The sequence below is a fragment of the Eptatretus burgeri genome, chromosome 5, assembly GCF_056783735.1.
Source record: "Eptatretus burgeri isolate ZD-2024b chromosome 5, Ebu_testis_v1, whole genome shotgun sequence".
Taxonomy (NCBI): Eukaryota; Metazoa; Chordata; class Myxini; order Myxiniformes; family Myxinidae; genus Eptatretus; species Eptatretus burgeri.
The window spans coordinates 26,129,313-26,157,254 of NC_140965.1; the positions used below are offsets into that span (position 1 = coordinate 26,129,313).

Consider the following 27,942-nt stretch of genomic DNA (forward strand, 5'->3'; position numbering starts at 1 on the left):
CAACTGCTCCTGTACTGGTTGGCTTTTGCACCTGAGAAGGTGGAGAAGTTTCTGGCAACCTTCAACTCTGATTCGGCAGCTGGGCTGGATGGCATTAGCTCACGAGTCCTAACAACCCGCTCTGCTGCTCTTGCACTTCCTCTCTGCCCTTTTCACACTCTGATTTGCCCGGGGTCATCTGTCATCAGCCAACATCACTGCATAACATAAAAAAAAGATGCAAAAATGGATCCCCTTAACTACAGACCGATCAGTTTACCTCCAATCAGCAAGGTCATGGGATCCATCATTGTAGTCTCAAGTCATCCTCCATCCAAAACCATGATATCTTCTACACTTGTTAAACCACCCCTACCCTCTTTTTATCCACCCCCAAATTTTGCTTCTGCATCCATCTTGTCCACCCCTCGCATTCTCCCCTATCCTTCGTTACCCGCATCCCTTGTTTGTCTGTCTCCGTCTATTTTCTGCCTCCACCCTGCTGTTGGTGTTGCCTCCTTCTCCCTTTGCTGTTCCTTTTGTTATGTCGTGCCCTGACCCATTCTGTACTCTCGCTCTTCCACGAGCCTCGACTATGCATACAAAACACACGAATAAATGGGATGTTTGGAAAGCAGTAAGAGGTAGGGCTTTTCTTTCGAGTAAATAAAACAAAGGAAAGTTAATTTTGTTCAGGAATAGCTATATTTCATATTTCATGTAAAAATTTTATTTGTGAAAATGCAATTTTAATGATCATTCTTGCGTGTACCATTATCTTAATACATCTCACGCTTCACACACACACACACACACACACACACACACACACACACACACACACACACACACACACACACACACACACACACACACACACACACACACACACACACACACACTCAAAATGAATATGAAACTGAATTTTTATTTTGTTGTATTTTCATAACTTTATGACTACATTATCTTGTACTTTTACCAATTTGACCCTAATGCCACATTGGTAGAGCTGTTTGTGTTGCTATACAACAGTTCAGCACCGCCACCTGTTTTTTGTACATGACCGTTAGAGGTTCCGTTATTCTGATGTTGGAATAGTCACCTGACATGAAGGTTGTTGATGGCGAAGAATTTGAAAGTGTAAGTTTTTTTTTTGTTTGCTTGTTTTTGAAATAGGGTTTAGTGTATTTTTCTTGAGGCTAATTAAATATTTCCTTCAAAATAACTACATAATAAAAACGAAGCTGTTCAGAAAATCAAGACTTCTTTGTTCTTTGATACAGAGCTGTTTGTTTTGAGATACTTCATTGAATTGGCTTGATTCATAAATCTAAGTTGTGCATTATCACCCCACTACAGTCGCTTCATAAGTTTATCGTTCATATGTGGGCATTCTATGTTCTGTTTTAATTGATGTGTTTTCAGAACCTGTAAACTAGTATGTATGTGTGTATATATATGTATATATATGTATATATATATATATATATATATATATATATATATATATATATATATATATATATATATATATATATATATATATATATATATATATATATATATATATATATACATGTATATATATATATATATACATGTATATATATATATATTTGGGAGAAGACATACTCAGCATTAAAAGGGAAAAAAAACTTTTATTGGGCCTGACGTTTTGGGAGATGTCTTGCTTCCGTCCTCGGGGGGTTTTTATGAAAACGGTTTACATTTGAAAATTCAGTTTGTATTATTATTGTCCTGCGTGCACGTGTGTGAGTGCCTGATTGGCTGTCATTCCACCAATGGGGTTGAGTTGGAGGAGCGAACCGTTTTAATAACTGCCTCTGAGAACTGAAACTGGACAGCTCCTGAAATATCAGGCCAAATAAGAGGGGTTTTTTTTCCTTTTAATGCTCAGTGTGCTTTCTCTGCAATTTATTATGATTCCTGAGCTGCAGAATATGAATATTTATACACACATAGATATACATTACCCAAATCTAGAATCCTGCTGGAGCATCCCAAATGTGTTGATAATGCCATGATAAAAGCCATGTATATTTGTGAAAGCCCAGGCAAACTGCAACAATTGGGTTAAGGTAGGTGGGGGAGGAGGGTTGCAAATCTAAGAAGAAGAACGATTGTGGTATTTGCTCGTGGTAGTCTTTTGGTGCGGCTTGCAGGCATCGATCCACCAGATCCAGCTCGGGAACGTGAGGGAATCTTGGCACTGCAGTGGCACGAGAAAGCGGTCGACCACTCGGTGAGCTCTTTGTCATCTGTCCGCAGTTATATTAAAGGTGGAGATCAACCTCTTTATTTTTGCAGTAGTTTATTGGAGGAGGATTTTTTTTTGTCATCCGAATGTCTGGCATTTGGCAAACATGAAGTTGCAGATGGTTGAGTTTTGAACTTTTATGATGCAGCCCCACATACGTTGTCCTTTGTTTTAACTTTATAGAGGTGGACCCACTTGACAGTGATGCGCAGAGTAGTGGTCGACCGATATATCGGCCGATATCTGGCATTTTCAGGTTATCGCCACCAGCTGATGATGGTGCCGAAATGACTGATATTTTAATAAACAGTAAAATAAGAAACTTTTCTTCCCATGATGCAAGGCAGCGAGAGCTCCCCCTTGTGTCAATTTGGCATTTGCAGCCCCCTTCAGGTCAGGTAGCTACTGTGGAACGTTAGCGAGAGCTTGCTGGCAGTGCTGGATATGTTGCATGTTCCGAGCTTTAAAATCTCAATTTATTTCAATCCCCATGGTAAACCAAGGGGTGTTCGCCACACCCACTGTTCATGCTGCAAAACCTCTGCAGACATCACACATACGGGGCCGCCTCGCAACCTTTCACTTGCCAACTCTCGCACCGTGAGACTTTGTCAAATCACATAAACACGGGCCGTCTCATGACCTTTCATGCTCTCAAACCATAGACCTTTCACATACTCACAAGATGCCTTGTGACCAATTGCACACTGTTCTCACACACGGGATGTCTCTTGGGCGTCCCGCAGCCGAATGCGCCATTTGTGCTGGGTGCACTGTTCGTGCCACGTATGCTCCACATCATGCAGTGTCCCGCTCCCTGGTTCCCGTGAGAAATTTTTAATCTCTACTTGTATATCCGTCTGCACCTCAAAACCAGATTCAATCGGAGATGTAACATGGCTTATTTGAGTTAACAATAACAGTAATGGCTCTGTGTTATTTTATGTAAGTGTCAGAAACGCATCCGGCCTACACTCAGCACCGACGAACTACTCAGAGTTGGGCTATGGGATGCTGGGCAGTGTCTGGGCACATTGAAAGTTGAAAACCTCCACTATACTTGGTGCACCTCATAAACTTAGTAAACTTAGTAATATCGTGTGCACCCTTCAATCACATGATTGTTTTACGGGATCAACGAGTGATACGAGTGCCTCTGTGCTTAAGATACAATGGAAAGCTATTTTAATGAACGTGGAATTAGAAGTGACCGAGCGCTTGGACCGATGGAATCCACCTTATGCACGATTCATACAAATGATAAAATCAAAGCAAGTGCTCAGTGTTCCACCATTATCGCAAAGAAAGTGAGTCACATCAACTGCAACGTGATTAACTGCAAATCTCATTAAAGTGATTAAATGCAACAGATGTTGACAACACTGCACCTTCCTCCCCTGTAACTCCACACCATCACCCCTGCACTTCCATCAGCTCAAGCAACACCATTTAATATAGATTCATGAAGTTTCCTTTTATTGTATTTGAATGCATACCTGTAAGTCTGTCTTTCTTTCGCTCTCTATCTGACTCTCTCTTCCCTATCTACCCATGTCCTGACACACAACCTCAATCGATTACATTTTTTTCTTCTGGGAAAATTACTTTCGTTTTACATGTTTTCAACTAACTCGGTAAATTCTTGGAACGCAATTACCACGGTAAATGAGGAATTCCTGTATATGATGCTCAGTGGGAATAATGAAACAAATGGTGGGAAACACACCCTACCACCACCCTAACATGGTGGCTTGTACTAGAACAAGCTCGGAGGCTGGAGTTAATTTTTATTACTTATTTGTTTACTTATTATTTTTCACCATTTTTTTCACCCAAATCTCTTTTCTTTTTTTTTTTTTTCACCCAAATCAAATCTTTTTATCACCCAAATCAAAATTATAGTTTTCGTTTTTCACATTCTTGAACAATTGGTGGTTTTTCAGGGAGAACTGGATTTTTGGATCCCAGATTTGTGGCTGGTTACCTGTATAAGCTTCACTCAATATCATCTTGTTGATAATTTTAATAATGTCGCAGTTAGCCTACATTGTGCTGTGATGCTGTGCATGAGCAAGCAAGCCAAGTTAATATTGTGTTAAATATTTTGTTAATTGAAGTGCAACAAATTTGGTTCATTCTTAAAAAAAAAAATTAAATTGTTTAATCAGATGCATATAATCGGCATTATAATTTATATCAATCATCGCCCACCCCCCTCCTCTTCTTTAAATATCGGTATCGGCCCTTGAAAACCCCACATCGGTAGACCTCAAGTGCAGAGGTAGAGCAATTGCCTGTGAGCTGTTTAGCTTGTGTTGAATTCTCCAACTTGATTATAAACTGTCAGGTTTGTGCTTTGTAGGCAGGGTATCTGTGAATGTGCCGTTGCTCAGGTGGACATTAATCTGGTGACCCATCTGCTAACACTGATCCCTCATTCCTCAGTGCCTTTTGACAGAGTAGGTGGGTTATTGTCGGTACCCTGGCCAACTTCCAAATTATTGCCTCGAGTTGTGGTAGTTATGGAGACCTGCCACAACAGCAAGTCCCCAAGGATCAATCGTCATACTAAAATACAAAATTTGGTGTCTGTCTGTCTGTCTGTCCTTTTGACCACGATACATTTGTTGCTTATTCAATCTAAACCAAACTAGACAGGAAGATTAAGGGTCACACAATGGAGGTTGTTGCGACTTGATTTGCACCCCTCCCCAAGCGTGTTTTCCGTCTTGGGAGAAATCTGTGTTCAGGTATATATCCATGTTAAGGTAGCTAATTGTTGCATTTTTCCAATGCCGCTTCCAATAGCAAAAGTAATAAGTAGAAAGCATCTGAAAATGCAAAGCCCGTCCACTTACAAACATTATTTGTATTCGGACTTCTTCCTTTGCTGAATGGAACCTTTGACCTTTTGACCAAATTCTTAATTTTTATTTTCGATATTTTCATAATATGGCTTTGTTGGAAATTTCATGTCAAAAGCTCAAATGGTAAAAAAAAAAAAGTTACAGACACACATGATTGCAAAACCTCATCTTCTGTCAGGGCAGGCTGACAACACTGATAATAATAGCATAATATTAATGTTGTTACAAAACAATATTACCACCAATAATATCCCTCCTCCCCAAGAGGTTTTTCCTCCTTGGACAAACGCCGTGTTAACGTGTAAAATTAGCTTATCATGGCGTTTTGTGGGCACCCCTACCAGAAGCAAAAAAAAGATTATAAACCAGAAACACATGTGATCACATTTTTAAACGGTCGCTACTGTTGTTTAACACGAAACCTGAAAGGGAGGAAACCTCACGTTCTTGAGGCATTATAAGCACGTCGCACAGATTTAAGGATGCCTACATCTACTGTGATCTATATTCCAGAGAGAGGATAATAACATGGCCCTTCCTGTGGCAGCCTTCCTTCTTATTGAATAAGGGACCATCATCTGATGTTGATGATGATGATGATGATGTGGGAGACCCACAATGATCGTCTGTGATAATGTAGGAAGATAGACTATTTTGCAGTCTCACTGCACCAGAGGTAGACTGATTGATTTTAGTATTTTTGCTTTCGGGAGGGAGTGGGTGAGGTGGTGTTGGTGGTGCAGTGGTAGTACAGTGATGGCAAACAAAAGACAGAGACCATGTTAAAATAGAGCTGAATGTTCCTGGTATTCCCATGAATATATGTCTAAGATTATCTAATCCATCAAGATTTGCTGAGAAGCGTGAACTTTCAGAAGAGTTTGATGTAATTGTTTGTTTATTTGGCATACATAAATTTAGCACATCCTTCATCTTAAATGGGACTACCTTTAGGCTGTACGATGCATTCAGCATGACACGGCATAAGTTCTACTAGACATGCTGTGTATTATTTCTCCAGACATGCTGTGCAGATGCTGATCGGTACATGCAGATGTGGACCAGACGTGCTGTGTATTATTTCTCATTAATCTGTGCTCACCCGATGTAGTTGGCCCAGGGAGGAAGTTGGCAGTAGTCAGGTTCTGATGGCGTCCAACAGATACTCACTGGGATTGGTAGCAAATTAATGGGTTGTCTCGGAAGATGTGTGATGTCACTCATGTTTCCTCAAAAATCAGACCGACACAATGAATACTAATGTTGTCATCCTGAACCATTAAATTCTCATGTGGGTCCAAACTTTGACTATTAAAAAATAATTGGCACAGTTGTTAACTAATGATGTTTGATGTATTTGATTGTAAGTCGATCCAGGTTATTGATTGTTTGCAATTTGATTGTTTGTGATGTATGAGATCTTGATGATTTTGAGTGGTGTGGTTTGAACAAGAACATCCTATGTTTTATGCACAGAGTGTCTTGGTTTCTGAAATAATTAGCTTTAGCTGTCAATACTTGTGTGTTTGCAGGGGTTGATCATCCCTTTGTTGAGCAGTGCTGTGGCTCAGTTCAAGAAGTACAAATGTCCACGCATGAAAAACTACCTGAGTAAGTCTCAATCATCAATGGGTAATTACATTTCAACAATGTTGAAGACAGACTCAAACCAGCAGCATGACCACAGGTTATCTTGTTTGCATTTTTATGATCGTAGGACTAGAAAGACCCAGTGGACATATAGTGCACGATAAATAACTAGAAAGGCACTCAGTAGAGCGCATACCTCCGCCACGTAATGCCTGATCCATGAGAACATTTCGAGCCCAATACATTTTTGAAATATCATGCTATACAGTACTATATCGTTTTTAGCCCTATCGATGGTGAAGCATGAGTCACATTTGCTCTCCGGCGAGGATACGGTGGCCGTACCCCCCCTGAATTGACAGAAATGTGCAGCGGCCACAGAGTTTCTGAGGTGGCCTCAGGGTGGCCCTACGTCGTATGGCTATCTTTTACAGGCCGTAGGGGTCTCCATGTAATTAAAGCACGGAGTTATAACTTTTTTCATTTCTCGGTTGGCCGTAGCAATTCGACAAGCCGAAGCCATGACGTAGATGTGTTCCACGTCGACCGTACGTAGGACGTACGGTGGGCTTCCGTTATTCGTGCGTTTTCCGTAGGCTCTTATCAATGAAAAATGAATTTTGCCAACCCCCAAAAAATTACGGCGGCCGCACTATTTCCACGTTCGCCTTAGGGCCCCCCTGCAGCCGCCTTGCGGGCACCTTGAGGCTACCTTGCGTCTGCCTTGAAAATTCTATGGCCACCGCAGGGACGCCCTAAGGTCACCGTGCGACATCAAATCAAAGACCGTACGGCACCCCCACGTTTTCAGTCTCCACACTTTCTAAATGCCCCGTGCCGCTACCCGAAAAATAAAAACATATGTGACTGCTACATTGTATGACCGTGGAAATACTGCGGCCGCCCTATAATTGCTAGTGGCCGTAGATTTTTTTTCGACCCTACGGCCGCCGAGCCAAATGTGACTGAAGCATAAAGAATCACTTTAAAGTTAAATAATCTGCGTATCCAGATCCAGATCCGGATCTTCACCAAAATCGAAACAATTCGTCCTTGTCACACACCCAACCTGTCCACAACTTTTTTGAGATATCCTGCACACAAACAGACAAACAAACAGACAGAAAGGGGTGAAAATCATAACCTCCTTCACCTTATGGCGGTAGAGGTAGTAAGAATGGTTCAGCCCTCTCGAAAGACAGGCCAAGAAAAGGTACTTTTTGAGGGGGTGGAAGTTTGTGGTTTTTTTATTACTTCATGTAAACTTATTTGACCGTAAGTGCCGAGTGTTGATAATTATGTAATCTTAGTCGCAGCCGGGGATGATCTATTTGGTGAGAGCTGATTGGTCATTCCTCCAATTTACAGTTGAGAGGTGTGATTGGGTTTTTAACATTTATTTGTAAAGTTTTAATTTTCCTGATATTGCATCAATGGAAAAACGAAGAAAGATTGCAGATGACTTTCTTTTTCTTCTTCCTTTTTTTTTTTTTTCTCTCTTCAACAGTAGATGAAATATGCACGAGTCAGTCGCTCATTATTTATTGTTTATTTACTTGCTAATCCTCATGGCGAGCGAGGAGATGCTGATGTTTCGGGCATCAACCCTTCGTCAGACCAAAAGAGCATTCTCATCACTCCTCACTGCTCTTTTGGTCCAACGGAGGATTAATGGCCAAAAACAACATCAACTTCCCCTTGCTTCCCACAGCAGCGAGCATCCCTGGATCAATCTTCTGTTGATTCCATCCATTGCCTTACCTCGTTTCACGTAGCCAACACAGATCGACATGAGACTTCATTAGCTGGAGTAGTTCTTCATTCTAGTTTATTATGTTGATATTCCTTTAAATTCTGTCAGTGCATCTTCTCTCATATTGCCCTTGTAATGCTCTGATCAAGTCTGGTCACTGATGTGTGGCAGACTCAAACTCCTGTTGCCTTACTGTGAGAGATTTTAAAGCTTTCCTGCACATGAAAGCATGAGTTGGAAAATACGTGGATTCGAGTTTGAGTCTGCCACATTAATAAAAATCTATATATTATAAGCCTGGTGTTGGCTGAGTGTGGTTAGGGTGGCTGGCTTGGGATCTTAGTGTCCTGAGTTTGAGGCCCGTTCGCCACTGAATTAACACCAGGTGGGGTTGACTCAGCCTGTCATTCTTCCGAGGTCGGCGAAACGAGTACCAGTGTACTGGTACAAATGGTTGTATCGGCGCCGTTCCATGCCTGCAACCGCAGTGCGGTAATCTTCATCCTGATGAAGCAGCACTCGTATGGAAGGAGGTGGAGGAGAAGGAGTGGGTGGGAGGTGAAGGGAAAAGGCATGGAGGTGGGTGGGTGGAGGTGCAGCAGCATATAATTGAAGGACTGAAAGGAAGAACCAGGAATCTGCAGGAAAACCTTGAATTTAATGCCGGGGGATCTTTTCATTGCCATTGTGTGTTGAAGCGGGCATAATTTTATCTTGAACACATCACAGTGCCTGCGGTATTATAGCCAGCCTTTGTGAGCTGCCACTGCATACTCATCGGTGCATGCAGATGTTAAACTTGAACCTGCAACATAATTCCATGGTTTTGGACAAGATGAGCTAACTGGCTTAAACCAAGGTCGATGAGATATAATGAATGTTTTTGTAAGTTAGCAATGCAATGTGAATTTAGTCGCCTCATTTTATGGCCTATGGTCTGCACTTGTTAACCTGTGGACGGGAAATACGAAGACGTGCACCGATTCCCGTCCGATAACTCATTATCATTTGTTGCGCTTTTTCGGCCGAATATATCAAAGCAACTGAGCTGCGTCTTTGGATGTGTCCTGCAGTGGTGCAGATGGGTGAGGAGTATTATTGTGCGAAAGATTACACCAAATCTCTGACGTAAGTAGCCTCTCCTTTTGTTGGTTCACATTTGGAAATCCCAAAGGATTTTAAAGTTGCATTTAATTGCATTCAGCAATTGCTCTTTGCTCACCTGGTGTTTGTGTACGATGCTGTGCATACGCCTTTTATTTTTTCTTTTTATTTTCTTGTTGGGAATCTCATTTTGAAAAAGCAAAATTAATTGGTTTTTAAAAATATTTATATATTGTCAATGTTTCATTGTCTCTTCCCACCTCCCCATTTCTTCCATCTGTCCTTAACAACACAAATCGAAAGCAATCGTCTCAGCTCCAGCAATCCTTTGCATATCGTTATGCAATTATGTTGAAAGCAACCAATTTTAATGACTTTGGAACCATTAGCAAGAAAGCAACCATAAATGAAATAGTTTTTTTACCCGAACAATTAAATTGTAAACTGTTTGGCTCAAAACGAGATGACATAAAATTTTAACTCTTGCGCTGCAAAATGATGCACTCGAGTGCGTAATATCCATGACAAGCTTGCGTTGAACGTCAGGTCCTTGGGATTGCAAGTAGTATTGGGCACTTTGCACCACATGCAGGTCTTGTTGTCAGAGGATATGGATGATACAATTTAATCAAGCTCTGTACGCTGGAAGAGGTTGGTTGGGGGATTGGGAGTTGGGGCGTGGGTGGACTTACTCAAGTGTGGGGGTTGGGGGGTGTGGGGGTGATACTGCATCATTAATGACATAGTATAATGTGAAAGGTGGCTTTCTGGTGCATGCATCACTGACTCCTGTTGTGACTTCAAATCCAGGCGACTCTTTGTTTTTTCTCTTGCAGATCATACCGTATCATTCTGATGAACTCTCTGAGTATTCCATACCCTTGTAATATATTCCACAATGCATCACTGCTCAGTGTTCACGCTGTCAAATGCTTTATCAAAGTCGACAAAAGTCATCACAGGACTTGAATTCGAGTCGATACATTGTTCTGCTCTTGTTCGTGGAGTGAAAATTTGATCTCTACACATTCTATTCCATCTATATTGAGCTTGCTATTTCCTCAATGTTGCGTCCACATAACAGCCTTCTCCATCCCATTTAGGATTATCTTGCAGAGAACCTTGCTTGTAATATACAGAAGAGTTGCATCTCTCCAGTTACCGCATTCACTGAAATCTACTTTCTTTGGCAGGTTAATGATCAGCCCAACTTTTCCACACTAATTGTACTTCTCGTCGCCATATTTCACGAATTAAACTTGTGAGGTTTTTTTTTTTTTTTCTCGACATTTATCTTTGACTTTATATCCCAGGCGTAGTGGCGTGCGCCTGTAATCCGGCTACTCGAAGGCTTGGGTTGGAGGATCGCTTGAGGATGGGAGCTCTGCACTGGGCCGCGCTATGAGAGGGTGTAGGGCATCCCGGAATCATGGCGAAACCCAATCCTTATCCCTGTGTCGTAAGAGGCGACCAGGGTTGCGTCAGGAAGGGCATCCGACGTAAAACCTGTGCCAAATCAGTATGCGGATCATAACGGATGATCCTCTGTGGCGACCCCTAACGGGAGCAGCCGAAAGACGAACAACAACAACATCTTTGACTTTGTATGCAAATAATCACCGTTGTTTCCAGGTACTGCCAGGATGCATTGCATGTCATGTAAGAGTCTCTGGACTGAGATGTTCTATGACTGCCACACGTGCGGTGATGCACACTTTCAGACCATCGGGCATTCGATCTAATAAATGTGCGATACCTTCCTTTCGATTTCCTGCACAGGAAGCTTCAACTTGTTGGCACAATTGCTCAGTCAGAAAAAAAGTTTGACAAAAGTAAAGGATAGGATCGATGCATTACCAACATCGAGTGAATTGCCAAAGGATCAGATAACTTCCTGATAATCAGAGAACGACGACTGCATGTTTTTTGCGATGCGTTGAGCAATATCATACAGTACTTGATCTGTACAACGATAGGTGAACGGACATTGTCTTTCGAGGCAAAAAGCACGTTTCCTCTTTCACACGAGGAGCATGGTTTCTGCCCATTGGACATTTTACTTGTACTTTTGGGCTGCTACGTCTTTTCCTGTGCAAGTTAATCTGGAAGCATGACCTTTGGCATGATGGCCAGCATTAGGTTCCTTATCGGCTTTCAGCAGACTGATTTGCCTTTCATTCGAGAAACAGTCCACAATTATCTTTTTGGCCATTTTGCCACTGATACAAGATTATAATTCAGGAATTGACACTGCGTCTTGATGCACAACATACTGTAGATAAGATATGGGTGACTCGCCAGTCTGAGAATTGGATGATATGGATACATTTTCCATCGTAGAGAACATTTGTAGATCATATGTAAGGATATATCTCCACTCGATGTATTTTGTTGTATTAGTGGCAAAACATCCGCTCAAGGTCATCGATTTTGTCATGTGAGATCGTGGTTTTTGAACCAGCCCATCTGGTTTGTCTGCCTTCTTGAGTATACCGACACGAAGACTGAATTTCCTTTCCTTATCCCTTCCTTTTCAAAACCTCACTTGTTTGCAAGAGTTTGTGTAACAACCCAACAACTAATGCCACTATAACACCCTGGACCGACCCCAGTCTCAAGTTCTGTCAATATGCGAGTCATTTCCGTTAAAACTGGGCATGTTCAATATTCTGGAGTGTATTTCATCGATATATTTATTGACATTTATGCAAATTTTATTCCAATCAGAACCCCACTCCCCGCTCACCACCCCCCCCCCACCCCTCCAAATCTAAGGCAGGAAACAACGACAGCTCATGCTATATGGTAGCCTAAGTTTAATGTCTGCTTAGTTTTTACTCAATTATGCACGTACTCTGTCTATGCAGAAGTATTTTTTATAAACCTGCGCTACATTTATTTATCCATTTTATTTTTGCTCACTTGCTTACGATCCTGCCATGCTCGATGGCACATGGAGTCTCTTGAGGAACTCGTGCCACTTTTGTCCGTCTTGGGCCCACTGACTGATCGCTATCCGAGTGGTTTCTCGCTCCTTTTACACGACACGCTACCAGGTCTCTGGAGGTCGTTCAACCGTCCTTCGTCCTTCAACTTTCAAGCTTCCAAAGTCTCGCTCTCTTTGTGACGTTGCCTTCCATACGCAGTGTGTGGCCAATCCTTCTCCACCCCCTCGTTTAATCTCCACCATGATGTTTTTCTTTCCACCACTTTCTCCCTCCTTATTGCTAACTCTTTGTGGACAGAAGATTCTCAAAATATTTTTGTGACCGCTATAAATTTTAGGATTCTCATATTCTGTGCAATGATTTTGGTGACTTTCCGAGCTTCACTGCCAAATAGTAGAACCGATTTTCCTTCACTGTCAAAATTTGAAACTTCGTTGTTTTTTTTTATCTCCAGATTTCTACATCCTCATAAATAGTACTCTTGATTTCTGTACTCTTTATAAAGGGTGGCCTGAAAGTTGCTTTACCCCTGCTAAATTTATCACACCTTCCTCCCTCACTTCCCCTCTGCCCTCCCCCACCGTGGTATGCGGCAACACTGACTCAGGAGAATGGTGAAGCACATGGAGATACAATGACCGATTTAATTATTGTAAGTACTGCACGATAGAATTTGTATTTTAAGACATTTTGAGACCGAATGCTGTACTGGGGAAGGGTAAAGTGACTTTCAGGCCACCCTATAGAACACCTGAGTCTGATCATCTGTTATAGTGACCAGGGACCCGAGTTACGCAAACATGTCGACAACTCGTATGGCCAAGTCATTGCACATGATGGCTGACAGGATGGCCTCAAGATACGCGCAGTCGCCATTAACCCGTTTAGCCTGGGTTTGAATCCCAACCCAGCCATAAACTGTCATCCCGATGTTTCACAGGAAGGGTGATTCATCAACGTGTGTGCCGTCCCTCGGGTGGACGTTAAACTGGTATCCCGTCTGTCGACCTTGGTGCACGTTAAACATTCCACGGTGTCCTTCGCGAAGAGTGGACGAGCTATCGCCAGCACCATGGCCAAATTCCAAATTCTTGCCCCAAAATACAGAAGGCACTGCATGATCTGCACAGCTGCACCCTCAGCTAATGATGCTACACCACAGCCCTGTGCTCCATACGAAAGAAGAAGATTGCACATGATGGAATTATTCTCTGCCACCCTAAGTCCATGACTTCTTGCAAAGTCAAGGAACTTAGTGCTATTCTGGTTCGCAGTTCCAGACCCATGTGGAACAACACATGTCTCGTAACCATCTCTATCAGTTCCAGTTGATGCATTGAATTCCCGCAAGACTAGAAGAGTATCTCGCATGGGGCAGTGATGAACCACAGACTCAAGCGTGGCATCGAATGCGTCATTCATGTGAGATCACTCGCCCGAGTCTGAGAATACACAGAGATCAGGGAAACGACTCCCAAGGAGTGACAAATCCTTTGTATCATAATACGCTCATTGACCGGTGTTACCTCAATTATCATTGGAGTCATCTTATTGGACACAGCTATAGCAACTCCTTGGGAATGGTAACCATCAGAGCGACCAGACGAATAGAAAGTGTAACCACCCACCACGATCTCGCTGCAATCCAGTCTCCGAACCTCAGAGAGTGCTGCAATACCGATGTCCAAATGCTTGAGCTCAGATGATAACAGAGACAGGTGATCATCCTCTCTTAGGGATGGGACATTCCAGGCACCCACCGAAGGGACTGCCTTAGGTTAACCCAAGGAGACCGCCGTCTGGTGGACGATGCCTTAGCACCATCCTGACGCACACTACCGCAATCCAAGCGGGAAGGCTACCCCCATGTTTTTCCTCCTTTCATCAAAGATTCGGGGTCCCGAAGGCTTTACCCCAATCCCGTCATCTGGTGAGCAGCCCTGCAAGGGAAGCTGCACAGGAGGTACTCCCACCAAGTGGATTTTCAGTTTTCCTTGCGTTTTTAGGGTGTTTTACAGAGTGTAGGGTTTTACCGTGGCTGGAGTGCAAATCCTGCCACCTACCTCCTCAAAAAAAATAATAATAATAACCCAATTGCAGCAGGACGTCTGCAGACACAGATGGGCACGAGAAATGGATGGTTGTTGGCTCGCAAGAAGCTCATCTTCTCTTTGTGGTCTGGTTGCTTTTCGGGAGTCCTGAAGAGTTGTGGAGTGCCTTCATGACCACCATCCTTGATGTGTGCCTGGTGTTGGTTTAATGGCTAGAATGGTGGGCTTGGGATCCTAGGATCCTAAGTTCAAATTCCCCTCAGATCTTGAATTAATATCAGGCGGGGTTGACTCTGCCTGTCATCCGTCTGAGGTCAGCAAAATAAGTACCAGCTTGCAGGTATCCTGTGGTGGAGTAGCAACCCGTCCAGGATTGTACCCAACAGCCAAAGAGACTGCTTTGGCAGCACCAACGCTCTGCACATAGTATGGGCCCAATGGATGGATGGATGGAGGGATCCTTGATGCTGCCTGTGAATATCTTGGAACTCAAAGCAGGGCGATTAAGAATTTAATCTCCAAAGGGACATTGGATACCATTGACCAGAGCCGCAAAGCCAGGCTTAATGGCAGAGCTGAGATGTTCTGGCAGTCGAGGTGGAAAACTACGTGTTGAAGGTGGACATGGAAGCCTATGTGTGAGGAATCTGTGAGGGGGTAGAGCATAACCTGTGGTCAAGCGATTCTCATCCTGCTTACAGGGGAATTTGCGCATTGTGTTCCTCCAAGCCTGTCCCTTGGTATGCTGCAGTTAGAGCGGAGGCTGGTGATCTCTTGACAGAGCAGTCCGAAGTGTAGGCCTTCTGGGCCGGTTACTTTGAGCAGTCGCACGAGTTTAATCCACCAGCTGTTGAGTTGGATGTCAGGGGTGTTGCTATCCCTATTGCTGACACTCCAATCAACTGTGATCCACCTTCATTTGCAGAAACGCAGGCTGCAGTGAACTGCTTTAAATGGGGTAACACTCCAGGGATCTGTGGCATCCATGCTGAACTTATCAAGGCTGGTGAAAATGCTGTACTTGTGTCATTGCATGCAGTTCTGTGCTCTGCCTGGAACACAGGCATCATCCAAACTCACTGGAAGAGGACCCTTGTTGTACCTCTCTGGAAAGGGAAGGGTGATCGCCAGGACTGCAACAACTACCGAGGGGTGACGCTGCTCTCAGTGCCGGGCAAGGTCTTTGATCGGATAATTCATGATAGGGTTCGCCACCATCTGCTTGAGCACCAGCGTCCAGAGCAGTCAGGCTTTACACCAAAGAGATGAACAATTGACCGTATCCTTGCTCTTCGGGTCCTCACCGAACGTAGACGATAGTTTCGTCTGTAACGATAGTTTCGTTGATATCTGTAAAGCAGACGCTTTACAGATATCAACATAAGCTTGCAGCTTATGTTGATATCTGTAAAGCGTTTGATTCAGTGAATTGGGATGCCCTCTGGAGGATTCTTGGTCTTTGTGGGGTGCCACCAAAACTGATCGATCTGATGTCTGAACTCTACTCTGGTACTGAAAGTGCTGTGAGATGTGGTGGTACCATCTCTGACTTATTTCCAGACTTACTCCACCCTCTGCCGTACCATCTGTCATCCCTCAGACCGGCAAGCAGCAGCTTCTTCCTTCACTGCAGATCTGGATAAAATCACAAACTGGTCCAACATGTGGAACATGTCTTTCAATCCAGACAAATCTCACACTCTCACTATGTCTCTTCGAAAGGACCGTTTACAAAATCCCCCCATCCACTTTCTCAACAATCCTCTGGAAGAAGTCTTTTCTTTCAAGCTTCTAGGTCTCACTATCTGCCATGATCTTTCCTGGGAAAGTCACATTTCCAACCTCGCCTCAAAAGCCAGTCGCCGACTGGGAATCCTCCGTCGTGCTAAGTCCTTCCTCGGCCCTCTTGAGCTCCTGACCACTTACAAAGCTTTTGTCCGTAGCCTGATGGAGTACTGCTCTCCCCTCTGGGCTGGTGCTCCTGCCTCCCACCTTTCTCGGCTTCACGCTGTCGAAACCAGGGCATTTAAGATCATCGGCATCTCCCGCAATGAAGCTGAGTCTTTGGGCCTCTCACTCAATCACCGCAGGTTGGTCGGTGGTCTTTCTGTCTTCTACCGACTCCTCTCCAGCCTTGCCCCCCCTGCTCTCTCTGCGATTTGTCCACACCACATTTCCACAGGGCGCTCAAGGTCCGCCAACAACCCTCTTCTGGTAAAACTACCAAAATCACGAATCACTGCTCATCTTCACTCTTTCATTCCTCTTTTTCCCGCCTTTGGAATAAACTTCCTCACTCTATTCTTTCCCATTCTTCCCTCCAGGCTTTCAAAACAGCTGTTCACCACCACCTCTTATCTTCCCCCATCCAAATCCTCGATCTTTTCTACCCCCGATAATCCACCCAAGCCCACTTCCTTCATTTCTCCTGCTTTCCTTCCTGAAAGTCCCTGAAATGTCCATCTTCTCTTCGCCATGTTCCCCGTCCCATCCCCATCCCTCTCCCTTCCACAGTTCACCTAATGTGTCTGTTCCCCACTGTTTTGTCCCTTCCACTCCCGCCCCTCTTGTCTCATGCCTCCTTGCTGTGAGTTGTGTGTTAGCTCTCATACGAGCCTCGACCAAGGTATACAAAAAAAAAAAAAAGTTGTTACTGGAGTTTGTCAGGGTGTGTACTGGCCCCACACTTTTCAGTGCTTGTATGGAGTGGGTTCTGGAGAGGATGTCTGAGAGATCAAGCTGCGATGCATCGTTTGGGAATGTCAAGATCTCTGACCTTCATTTCGCATATTATGCAGTCATCTTTGCGGAGACTGTATATCCTTTTGGGTCCCTCGAGATGTTACACGAGGAGTCGGAGCTGCTGGGATTACGGGTTTTCTGGGTCAAAACGAAGATCAGGCTTTCAATGACATCTTGGATGCTGCTGTGCTGTCTGTGCCTGTTTTTGGTGAGGATATTGAGGTCACAGAGATTCACTTACTTTGGCAGTGATATTCATGTCTCTGCTGCCTGTGAGTCAGAGGTCAATAGACATCTGGGTCCGGCCTTGTGAGTTATGGATTCACTGGATCATGAGGTGTGATGCTGTCAGTACCTGTGCAGGAGGACGAAAGTCTGAGTCTTCAGGTACTTGGTACTTCCAGTCTTGCTCTACGGATGTGAAACTTGGACTCTGACCAGGGATCTGAGACGGAGACTTAATTCCTTTGGTACCAGGTCTCTTCGGAAAATCCTTGGATATCGCTTGTCGGACTTTGTGTCCAACGAGCGGTTGCTAAGAGAGACTCGAATGAGATTTGTTACCTCTATAGTCCGTGAGCGTCAGCTGCGGCTGTATGGACATGTGGCTCGTTTTCCTGATGCTGAACCTGCTCACCAGGTTCTCTTTGTGAGGGAGCCTTGTGAGTGGAGGAGGCCAATGGGCGAACATGTGCCTCGTGGTTGCAGCGGGTTGATCAGCATCTCAAGGATATGGGGATGGTCCAGGCATCTGCCTGTGGAATGGCCAGACGGATGCCCTTGGTGTACCAGCAGAAAGCGGATGCAGCGGCGTGCTGCTCCGGCGCATGCTCCCAGACTTGACCTGACCTGACCACATTGCCCTCTGTTCCTTCTCTGATAAGAGCATTTGCTGTTGTTTATTTTTCATTGGTTTCTCTCCCATCCTTCGATCTGATATCAATTGTGTGGTTATTTTCTACACCGTTGCCATATTCCCTTTCCCAGATGCTGTTTGTGCCTCTTCCGCTAGTTCCTCAATGTAGTTTTGCTTATCCTTCCTTGCAGACCTCTTGACTGCTTTGTGTTTATCTGTATGCTTTTTCTACAATTTCTCTTTCTTCTGGACCTGTATTTTGAAAGTTTTGAGTTTTGTGTTAAATTCTTTGCTTCCTCATCAGGACAAGGTTTTGAGTTGTTGTGGCCTTTGGCATTACTGCATTTATGACTGTGGAGGCCCCTGGGCAGTGATTTACTGGTCATCCTTTGATCCCATCACAATAGTTATTTCGCACCCTCCCCCCCTCCAGACTACAATTTGGACTTCACAGCACAAAACGACTTTTTATCATTTCGGACACAAATTTGCATCATATAACAATTGTATATTGACTATTTCAGAATATATGCCTGCAGATCCAGAACTGACATGCAACAGAACGAGAGCATGGCAGACAACTGAAACGAGAGCAGTACGCGTATTTCAGTGTACATATGACAAAAGCCACAGCGACTACAGTTTCCATGACAGTATTACCGTACTGTCAATTTGAGTCGATGAAGTGAACGACCAGTCACCCTACGAGCCTTGTTATTAGCAGTCATTGATGATCAGTTGGTGACCAGCAGCACGAGATGCATACCAAGTGCTATTTCTACATTAGGAAATGCATCCTTAACACACTTATCAATATCAACTTATGCAGGAGGTGTTTGTTCTCTGTTCTTTACTGTTTACTTTCGCTTTCATTTCCCATTAAGTCAGGTGCTACAGCAGCTGTTGCATTGTCCCTTTAATACTCTCATTATCTTTTTCCAAACAGTTTTGTGGAGGCTATGGGCAGCTGCCCTAAATCCGGCAGTGTTCCTTATTATGTTTCCAAATTTGAGTTGAGATGCATATTTTATTTTTTACACGCTTTGTGTCCAAGGACTTTTCCAGCAGTTTTAGGATGCACTTCATTTATTATCCCACTCGATTCATCAGTTACTTCAACGTCGATCCCCTTGCTTTCTTCTAAAATGACAAATCTTTTCTGCATTTCCACATTGTGTTTGTCCCTTACTTATTTGTCCTTTAATTTATCGGTATCAAATTTGATTCCGCTTTGTGCAGGTGCCCTTGCATTCTGTAGTTTGCTCATTCCAACTTTAGAACTCGTATCTGCATAATGAAATTGAATTAATTGCTAAAAAAAAAAAAAATTCTATGTCACAGTGCTGATTTTACACTGCACAACAGAGGTGCCAAATCATCAGAAAATATGGAAGATCTTCCAACAGTCCCGCATTTTATCTCCTTAATTGCAGGAGGAATCTCTTTATTTCACAGCATCTATTAACAAAACAAAACAAAAAAAAAATCCAACTGTTTTGTCAATACTGTTGGAGTCCACTATTCGAGGATTCGCTATTTGCGGACCCATCTATTCGCGGATTCGCTAAAGTGTGACCTGCTTCTACATTTGCACTTCGTGGATTCGCTAAAGTGTGACCTGCTTCTACATTTGCACTTCGTGGATTCGCCTTTTTTATTATCATTATTATTTGTTTATTTATTTTTAATTTTATACACTTCAGGATTGGTCTCCGATATACACCTGGGAAATTGGAAATGGACCAACATCGTAGTATTACATAAAAAAAGGTACAAAGACGGATCCCCGTAACTTCAGCCCAATACAGCCCAACCTTACTGTACTTACAACCATCAGCAAGGTCATGGAATCCATCATCGCAGTTAACAGAAAATCATTCCTTTTCTCCAACAGCCTCATCTCATATCAATTTGTATTCAGACCTGGTCATTCTGCCTTGGAAATGCTGCTTGACTCTCCCAACAATGGATGCAGGCCTTCAATGTCAAACATGAGATCAGGGCTGTGTCTCTGGACATATCTTGAGCTTATGATGGTTTGGCATCCTGCCTTGCTCTCCAAACTGTCTGCCTATACTATGGAATCCAAGGGCTTCTCTACTCTTGGATTACTGACTTCCTCCACTCTCATAGACATTATGTAGCTCTCAACAGAACCCTTTCATCTCCTCTGCCTGTCAAGGCTGGAGTACCCCAAGGCAGTGTTCTCGGCCCCATATTATTCCTCATCTTCATCAATGATCTCACCGACTCTGGAAAATCCTCTCTATCTCTTTGATGATGTCTCCACTCTCTGCTGTGACATCTCTCATCCTACTCACAGACAGACAGCAGCCTCTCCCCTCTCCTCAGACCTTGACAAAAATCACAAACGGGTCAAACAATTTTGCTTATTTATCCATATTGTCCACCCTTTGCGTTCTCCCTTACACGCCCGAGTTACCTGCATCCCTTGTTTGTCCTTCTCCATCTAGTTTCTCCCTCCGCCCTGCTGTTGGTGTTTCCCCTTTCTCCTGCTGTTCCCTTTGTTATATTGTGCACTGGTTTGTTCTGTGTAATCGCTTTTCCACAAGCCTAGACCATCTTAAAATAAATATATAATGCCCTGACATTCGTGGACCCGGACATTCGTGGACCCGGACATTCGTGGACCCGGACATTCGTGGACCCGGACATTCGTGGACCCAGACATTCGTGGACCCCGACATTCGTGGCATTTTTCAAGAACGTATCCCCCGCGAATAGCGGGGTCCGACAGTACTGCAGAGAAATGACATCGGTGAGTCAACATGCCCTGTGTTTGCAAGAAAATTAACCTGCAAAAACAAACCGTTGAGTTAAGTAACATTATTTCTGTGTTTATTTGTGACGTACTATTATCATGTATTTTGCCTGAGGAAGGGAGACGTCCATTTCACTCACCCTCGTTCAAGAATCTCATGATTTAATCCTTCTCTGTCAGGAAATTCTCATGATTTGAGCCTGTGTGGACATGGAACCTCAGATGGTGTTCTCCCTGCATTTCGCGAAACCTTGAGTTCAGAAACCCCATTGGTGGAGTTTGCCTTTTTCTGAGAGACCAGAAGTTGTACCCAAGTGCAGTTGTCTCTACACTTGTTAATGGGAAACTAAACTCAAACTTTGAACATTGGGAATTATGAATTCTGATGGTTTGAAAATACAAATTCATTCCAAATGCTTTTTTGAAGAAAAAAAAAAATGCACCACGAAGCAGCAAATGTCATTTCAGTTAACTTTATAGTAATTACTCAAGATTCAGATATGTCTTGCCATCAGACGTCTCCGGTTTGCTGTGAAATAAGTAAATATATGCATTTCGTCGGCATTCGGGAGTCCGAGTAGAAAGATTTGCCTACCTCGACAGAAATGACTGATTATTACCCTCGCGAGAAGAGAGGGTAAATATTACATTTTGGTCTGTTTGTTTGTTTGACATGCATATAAAAGCCATCATTCATTATATGTTTGCCAAGTTTGAACATTGGTTCATGCTTGTCCGAGAAATGGTTGAGGACGTGTTCAACATCGGGGGGTTATTTTAACAACTAAAATGGCCACCAGTAGGCCATTTTGGACCTGATCTTGATAAAATAAGACATGCATATGTAAGCCAACATTCGTTATATGTGTGCCAAGTTTGAACAACACCGGTAACTGCATGTCCGAGAAATGGTTGAGGATGTGTTTGACACCGCAGTTTGTTTTTATAACTAAAATGGCCACCGTCGGCTATCTCATCTCGAAGAAACGTGGCATGTTTACGTCATCCATTATTGCTTATCTGTCTACCATGTTTTATCAAGGTTGGTAAATGCATGTCCAAGAAAGGGTTGAGGACGTGTTCGACACCAGGTTTTTTTTCCAACTAAAATGCCACCAGTCGGCCATCTTGAATCTGATGTCGAAAAAAAAAAATGACGTGCTTATGTATAACATCATGTGTTGTCTTTGCGCCAAGTCCGAATAAAATCGGTCCAGACATGTCCGAGATATGGTTGCGGATGCACATGCACGCACGCACGCATGCATTGCACATGGAATTTGAGACCAAATCCAACAGGGGATAATAATAATAACTCGCCGAAACCCCGTCACCGACGGATTCCGTTCCATGAGCCCAATATGACAACCAGTGGCGGCTCTTGTAAGAGCCGGATCCCAGTCGATGTACTCCATGGCCTTACCTAATGAGGCCTACAAAACGTCCTTGTACACGACATTTTTGGTGTACACTACTCCTTGTGAAGAAGTCCCCTGATTTGTGCACGTGTCTACTTTGACGTACAAACACCGTGTCAAAACTTCTTAGGTCACAGTACCGAGAAAAACGTGACGCGACCGCGAGGAGGATCACAAAATTGATCCTTCAGTATTAATATATAGATACAATGTTTCTTGTTACATATTTTGTGTCAAATTCACATTCTGAAGTAGTCAGCATGTGCAAAATAGGGTTTTACATTGCAGACGCTATTTTCGAGGAGTGGAATTACACCTCTCAGCGGTAACGGTCTGTCAACGACAGACGTAATGACGTCAGTGAATGACCGATGATATCATGACGTCCTGACGCCTCTCAGCGGTGACGTCACACGTCGCCATTTAAACGAATGTAAAACGAAAAGTGTTTATTCTGCTTCAGAGTTGAAAGTTGACTATTGCCACGATGTGCGACGCACTCTTACAGGTACGAAGTTTCTTTCAGTCCGGGTCACAGTACCGAGAAAAACGTGACGCGACCGCTAGGAGGAGCACAAAATTGGTCCTTCAGTATTAATATATAGATTATAATGACAATGGTACATAATGATAAATAATGATGATATTAGTACATGATGATACATTATGATAACAATAATAATAATAATAATAACTAGAAGGACACTCGGTAGAGCGCATACCTCCTCCATGCAATGCCTGATTAACGATAATAATGTATCGGGCCCAATACGTTTTTGAAATCCTGTACTATATCGGTTTAGCCCGATCTCTCAATGGTGAAGAATCACTTAAGAAATCATCGGACACAGATCCGGGTTCGGATCTTCACCAAAATTGAATCATTTCTTCCTTATCACACGCCCAAAGTGTCGACCAAGTTTTATCTGAATCCGTCCACAACTTTTTGAGAAATCGTGCTTATAAATCGTTTAATGGTGAAGAATCGCTTAAAAAATTCTCGTAATTGGATCCTGATCTGAATCTTCACCAAAATATAATGAGTTCGTCCTTGTCACACAGCCAACATGTCCACCAAATTTCATCCAAATCCGTCCACAACTTTTTGAGATATCCTGCACACAAACAGAGAGACAGGGTTGAAAACATAACCTCCTTCCACCTTCGGCGGCAGTGGTAATCGTAACGACAGTATTGAAAATGATCATTAAAATAACAATGATAATGTTGATAATGATACTCTATATATAATGGAGCAAGTGTGTACATATCCAGACACAAACCCATGTGACTGTATGTCCCCTCATTATGTACCGTTTAAACGTCAGTTGCACCGTGACTACGTCTATTAATTACGTACTATTGGAATGTACTTTTTAAACCTTTCGATCCTTCAGACTGCTAAGACCCCTGAAACCTTTGAAGACCATTTCAGACTCGTTATTTTAGACGCTGTTAGACATTTACATCCATTGGACCCCTATATACCTTTAACCCTCTTGAGACCCCTAAGACCGTTTATTACCATAAGATCCAGTTAGACCCTTTAAAACCTTAAGACCCCTTAGCCTCCTTTCAACTCTTTAAACACTTTTAGGCCTTTTGACCTTCACACCTTTCAGACTTTTTAATACCATTTAGACCCCTTTGACCTCAAGACCTTTTTTAGATGTTTTAATCCCCTTTAGACAATCCCGGCCCTTTAGACCTTCAATTATACCCTTTAGACCCCTTCAACCTGCCTTTTTATACACTAGACCTTTACACCTTTCAACCTTCACATGCTTTTTACACCTTTAGACCTTCCTTCCTTTCGACCTGACCTTCACACCGTTGCCCCTTTTCAGACCTTTACACCTTTACATTTTTACAACGAGACCATTTAGACCTTTCATTTAGTACATCCTTCCATTTATTTTCCACACAAAGTAAGTGCTGGTGAGGTCCTGCAATCTCTGATTGGTCCTTCTAGTTTCCATTACATTCAGTGCACTGCTTTGAAAGTATTTTATTTTTGTTTGTTTTGATTACAAAACATGGAATCTACTGAAGTGTAAGATTCATTGATCAGATTGAGTAATTCTTAATTTTTAGCTCACCTGGAACGTAGTTCTGGGAAGCTTATGGGATGGTGCATCGTCCGTCCGTCCATTCTTCCACAAACACTTGCAACTTCACAGATACTACACACACAATTTTGATGAAACTTGACTACAACCTTCATCATCTGTGATGTGCAAGGTTTGTTCACTGCATTAACAAAAAAAATCCGGAGGTATTTCCTTTCTTCTCTGTTAAATATTTTGTGGGTTATCCATGCCCACCAGTGGTTCTTTGGTTTTACTATCCAGCCGCTACCAGGTGAGCGTCTTGGGGTGTTGCCCCTATTTTTGAAATTTGAGTAAAGTTTATGATTAATGATTGCAATGCAGTTTATAAACATCCCTGCAAGTCAACAGCTTCTTTGACTGATTTTTATTTTATTTTATTTTACTATTATGTTTTTTTTTTACTCAAACATCTTCATATTTTATTTCAGATTCATAATTAATTGATTGATATCTTGTTATCATACCAGCCTAACACCATTTGATTGAATGAACTCTCACTTGGACCTAACATTATGTTGATTGTAAAATGATGAGGTACTGTGTGTGAGTAAATATTCACGTGCATTCTGTCCAAATCTTCTGCAGGCTTTTCAATTATGTGTTGTGCGAGTATCGAGTTGAGCGCTGGTGGGTGATACTCACATCCATTTTGTCCACTGCCCTCAAGTGTGCCTTCCTGATGGCTCAGGTGCAGGATTACATCACGATTTCCATGGAGCTGCTGGGCCGAAGTATCCTGGAATCTCTGTGCACTCTGACTTAAGCAAACTATTCCAAGTGGCAGCTTTCAGCACTCTTCGGCAACAGCATTTACACAAAGCATAAGGATAGCGAGAAATCAAAAAAGAAAGCTGCAAAAATGAGATAAAATTGCTTTTTGTGGCGTTGCACAAACCATTCCTTGATCTACAACACCATTATCTGTGGCCAGGAAATGTACTGGGCATGTTGCCAATGTTTATACCAATTAGAGAATGCTGGGCCATTCGTTCGCTTGTCTCGCAGTAAACAATTAGTCACTATTAAGCCTTGTTCAATTTTTGAGCTGGCTGGGTCAAGCACTCCCAGCTCACTCTGTCAAAGAGTTGCATTTTATGTTTACCCAATCTGGCAGGCGGTTGTGAAAACTTTTCCATTCTATTTAATTAATTTTCGTTCCAAACTTGAAGTTCCCCGCAGTTGAATGAGAAACTGGATTTCTTCTTCTTTTATATGCTTCAATAATGATATTTGCTATACTATGAGTACACGTCACCAGACTTCTGTAAGCAGGTGTGGAATAAGGTAACTGTTTTAGCTCAAACTTTTTAAGTTTTTGGCAATTCTGGGTTAATGATTGCAGTTTGCAACTTTCATTGTAATTTTATTTTTAATAGGTGATTTGTTGTCGAGTTTAAGGTGTTTTTTTCCTTTGCTGTACTAATTTTGTTTTGCCCTATTGGAAACTTTGAACAGGCTTCAAATTATCTGTTTTTTTGGGGGTTTTTTTAATAGTACACTTACAGGCTGTCACACAAAACCTTCGCAATTTATTTATTTTGTAGACGTCGAAAATCGAAAATGTGATTTTCGGGAAAGCAATGGTTTCGCGAGTCATCGATTTGCAATTAGCCATGTGACATGGAAATTAGACCAAATATACAGCTGTTTTCTTTGTGGGGTTTTTTTTTTTTTTGTGAAACATAACTTCTTATACAATTATTACCTTTCTTTGAGAAATTGATTTACAAATGAAGTTATTGCTTTTTCCTTTAAGTGGTTTTAAAGATGGATCTCTTTTTGTCCGTTTTCTTGTTTCGCTTAACTACACCTCTACCCAGCATCTACATTAGATGACGAAAGAAAATCTGTAATTCAGAAGAACTTGATGAAAGTTTTGATGGTGAGATGAAGCATTTGAGTTTGTTATGATTTATGAAACACCTGCACACATGCATGCGTACAGACAAAAAGCATACCTTGGTTTCCAATCGACTTTCATGATCGTACCATTTTTGCACAACTCTAAATGATGAGTATTTTCTTTGTTATCTTTCTTCACGACTGATGGTGTTACAAATGTGATTCCGAAGCCTTCTTGTTACCTCCGCCAATGAAGGTGAAGGAGGTTATGTTTTCACCCCTCTGTGTCTGTTTGTTTGTCTGTCTGTGTGCAAGATATCTCAAAAAGTTGTGGACGGATCAGGATGAAATTTGGTGGGCAGGTTCGGAGTGTGACAAGGACGAACTGATTAGATTATAGTGAAGATCCGAATCTGGATCCAACTACTAGAATTTTTAAAGCGATTCTTCACCTTTGAGAGATAGGGCCAAAAACCGATATAGTACTGTATAGCATGATATTTCAAAAATGTATTGGGTCCGATACGTTCTCGTGGATCAGGCATTACGTGGCGGAGGTATGCACTCTACTGAGTGCCCTTCCAGTTGAACTTGTTTTAGCCAGCTCCTGTTGTGTTATACAAAGAAGAATGCAATGATCATAACCTACATGAGCTGTATTTGAATTTCCAAAGTCACTTTTGCAGGATACTCGTTCAGAGTAACACCCATGACTTGGGAAAATTTCAGACAAGCTGGCAAAGAGTGGATTTTTAAGTCTCTGCTTCTTAGTACAACACTACCCCACTCTGTCATTACAGCTTAAGTTGATCAGGCTGTATCATGCAATCCGTTCACCTTTGCTCCAGACACAAAAAGTGCACTGCTTGGCCAATTGTTATTTTCCCCCACCAGGTCATATTCTCTGTTGACCTGCTTCGTTTTGAACAAAAGAAGCTGCAGAGCCGCTGTTAATTGGCAGCATTTTGGTACCATGTCTCATAGCACCAGAAATGGGAACATTTTCTTTCTTAAAGCACCTAAACCAGGACCTCTTTTATCCACTCACATCTGCTAAGATGATGGAGACCGGGTGCCTTGTTTGCAAAACCATTATTCCCTGGGTGGTCTGCACCGAATAAACTCACCAGCTTTCAGATGAGTGACAGCTTCCAAGATTTTTCTCCATCGACTAAATCTTCATGGAACACTTGGATCTTCTTGCCTCTCAAACTCGTTTCTTGAAACATGAAGTAAAAGTTCCACAAACAAATGCTGATGACCCAAAACATATAATGTTTCGAGTAAAGTTGAACAAACTCTCAGCTGGCGATACAGTTTGCAGTCGTTGAACTGCATGATTTCGTGCATATGGAGTCTCTACCACAGGCCTTAGATTTTTATTTAATTTTTTTTAACAAAAAAAGTAATTAAAATTGCACAATCCCTGCAATTAAGGTATCCATTTGTCTTGACGGCAGCCTATTGTGTTCATTATTAAGCGGCACACGTAGCACATCGCGGGGTTCAGCAATCGGTTCATTCTGTCTGTCAGTTTATGATCGAGGAGCTACTTAATTTCAATTGAATTATATATATTGAACACTGGAAGACAAATCTGAACACAAACCTGCAGATTGAA

The 27,942-nt window shown here is 42.6% G+C and overlaps 1 protein-coding gene across 9 annotated transcripts in view; it reads left to right on the forward strand.

The window, feature by feature from the left end:
- TRAPPC11 (trafficking protein particle complex subunit 11) overlaps positions 1-27,942 on the forward strand; it is a 204,981-nt gene that overhangs the window by 99,451 nt on the left and 77,588 nt on the right. For all 9 annotated transcript variants that reach the window (XM_085881171.1, XM_085881169.1, XM_085881174.1 and 6 more), the window contains exons 12-16: positions 2,163-2,242; positions 6,657-6,735; positions 9,541-9,595; positions 25,065-25,210; positions 26,300-26,361. In XM_085881171.1, the coding sequence (XP_085737297.1) occupies positions 2,163-2,242; positions 6,657-6,735; positions 9,541-9,595; positions 25,065-25,210; positions 26,300-26,361 (422 nt within the window). The remainder of the gene's footprint in view (positions 1-2,162; positions 2,243-6,656; positions 6,736-9,540; positions 9,596-25,064; positions 25,211-26,299; positions 26,362-27,942) is intronic.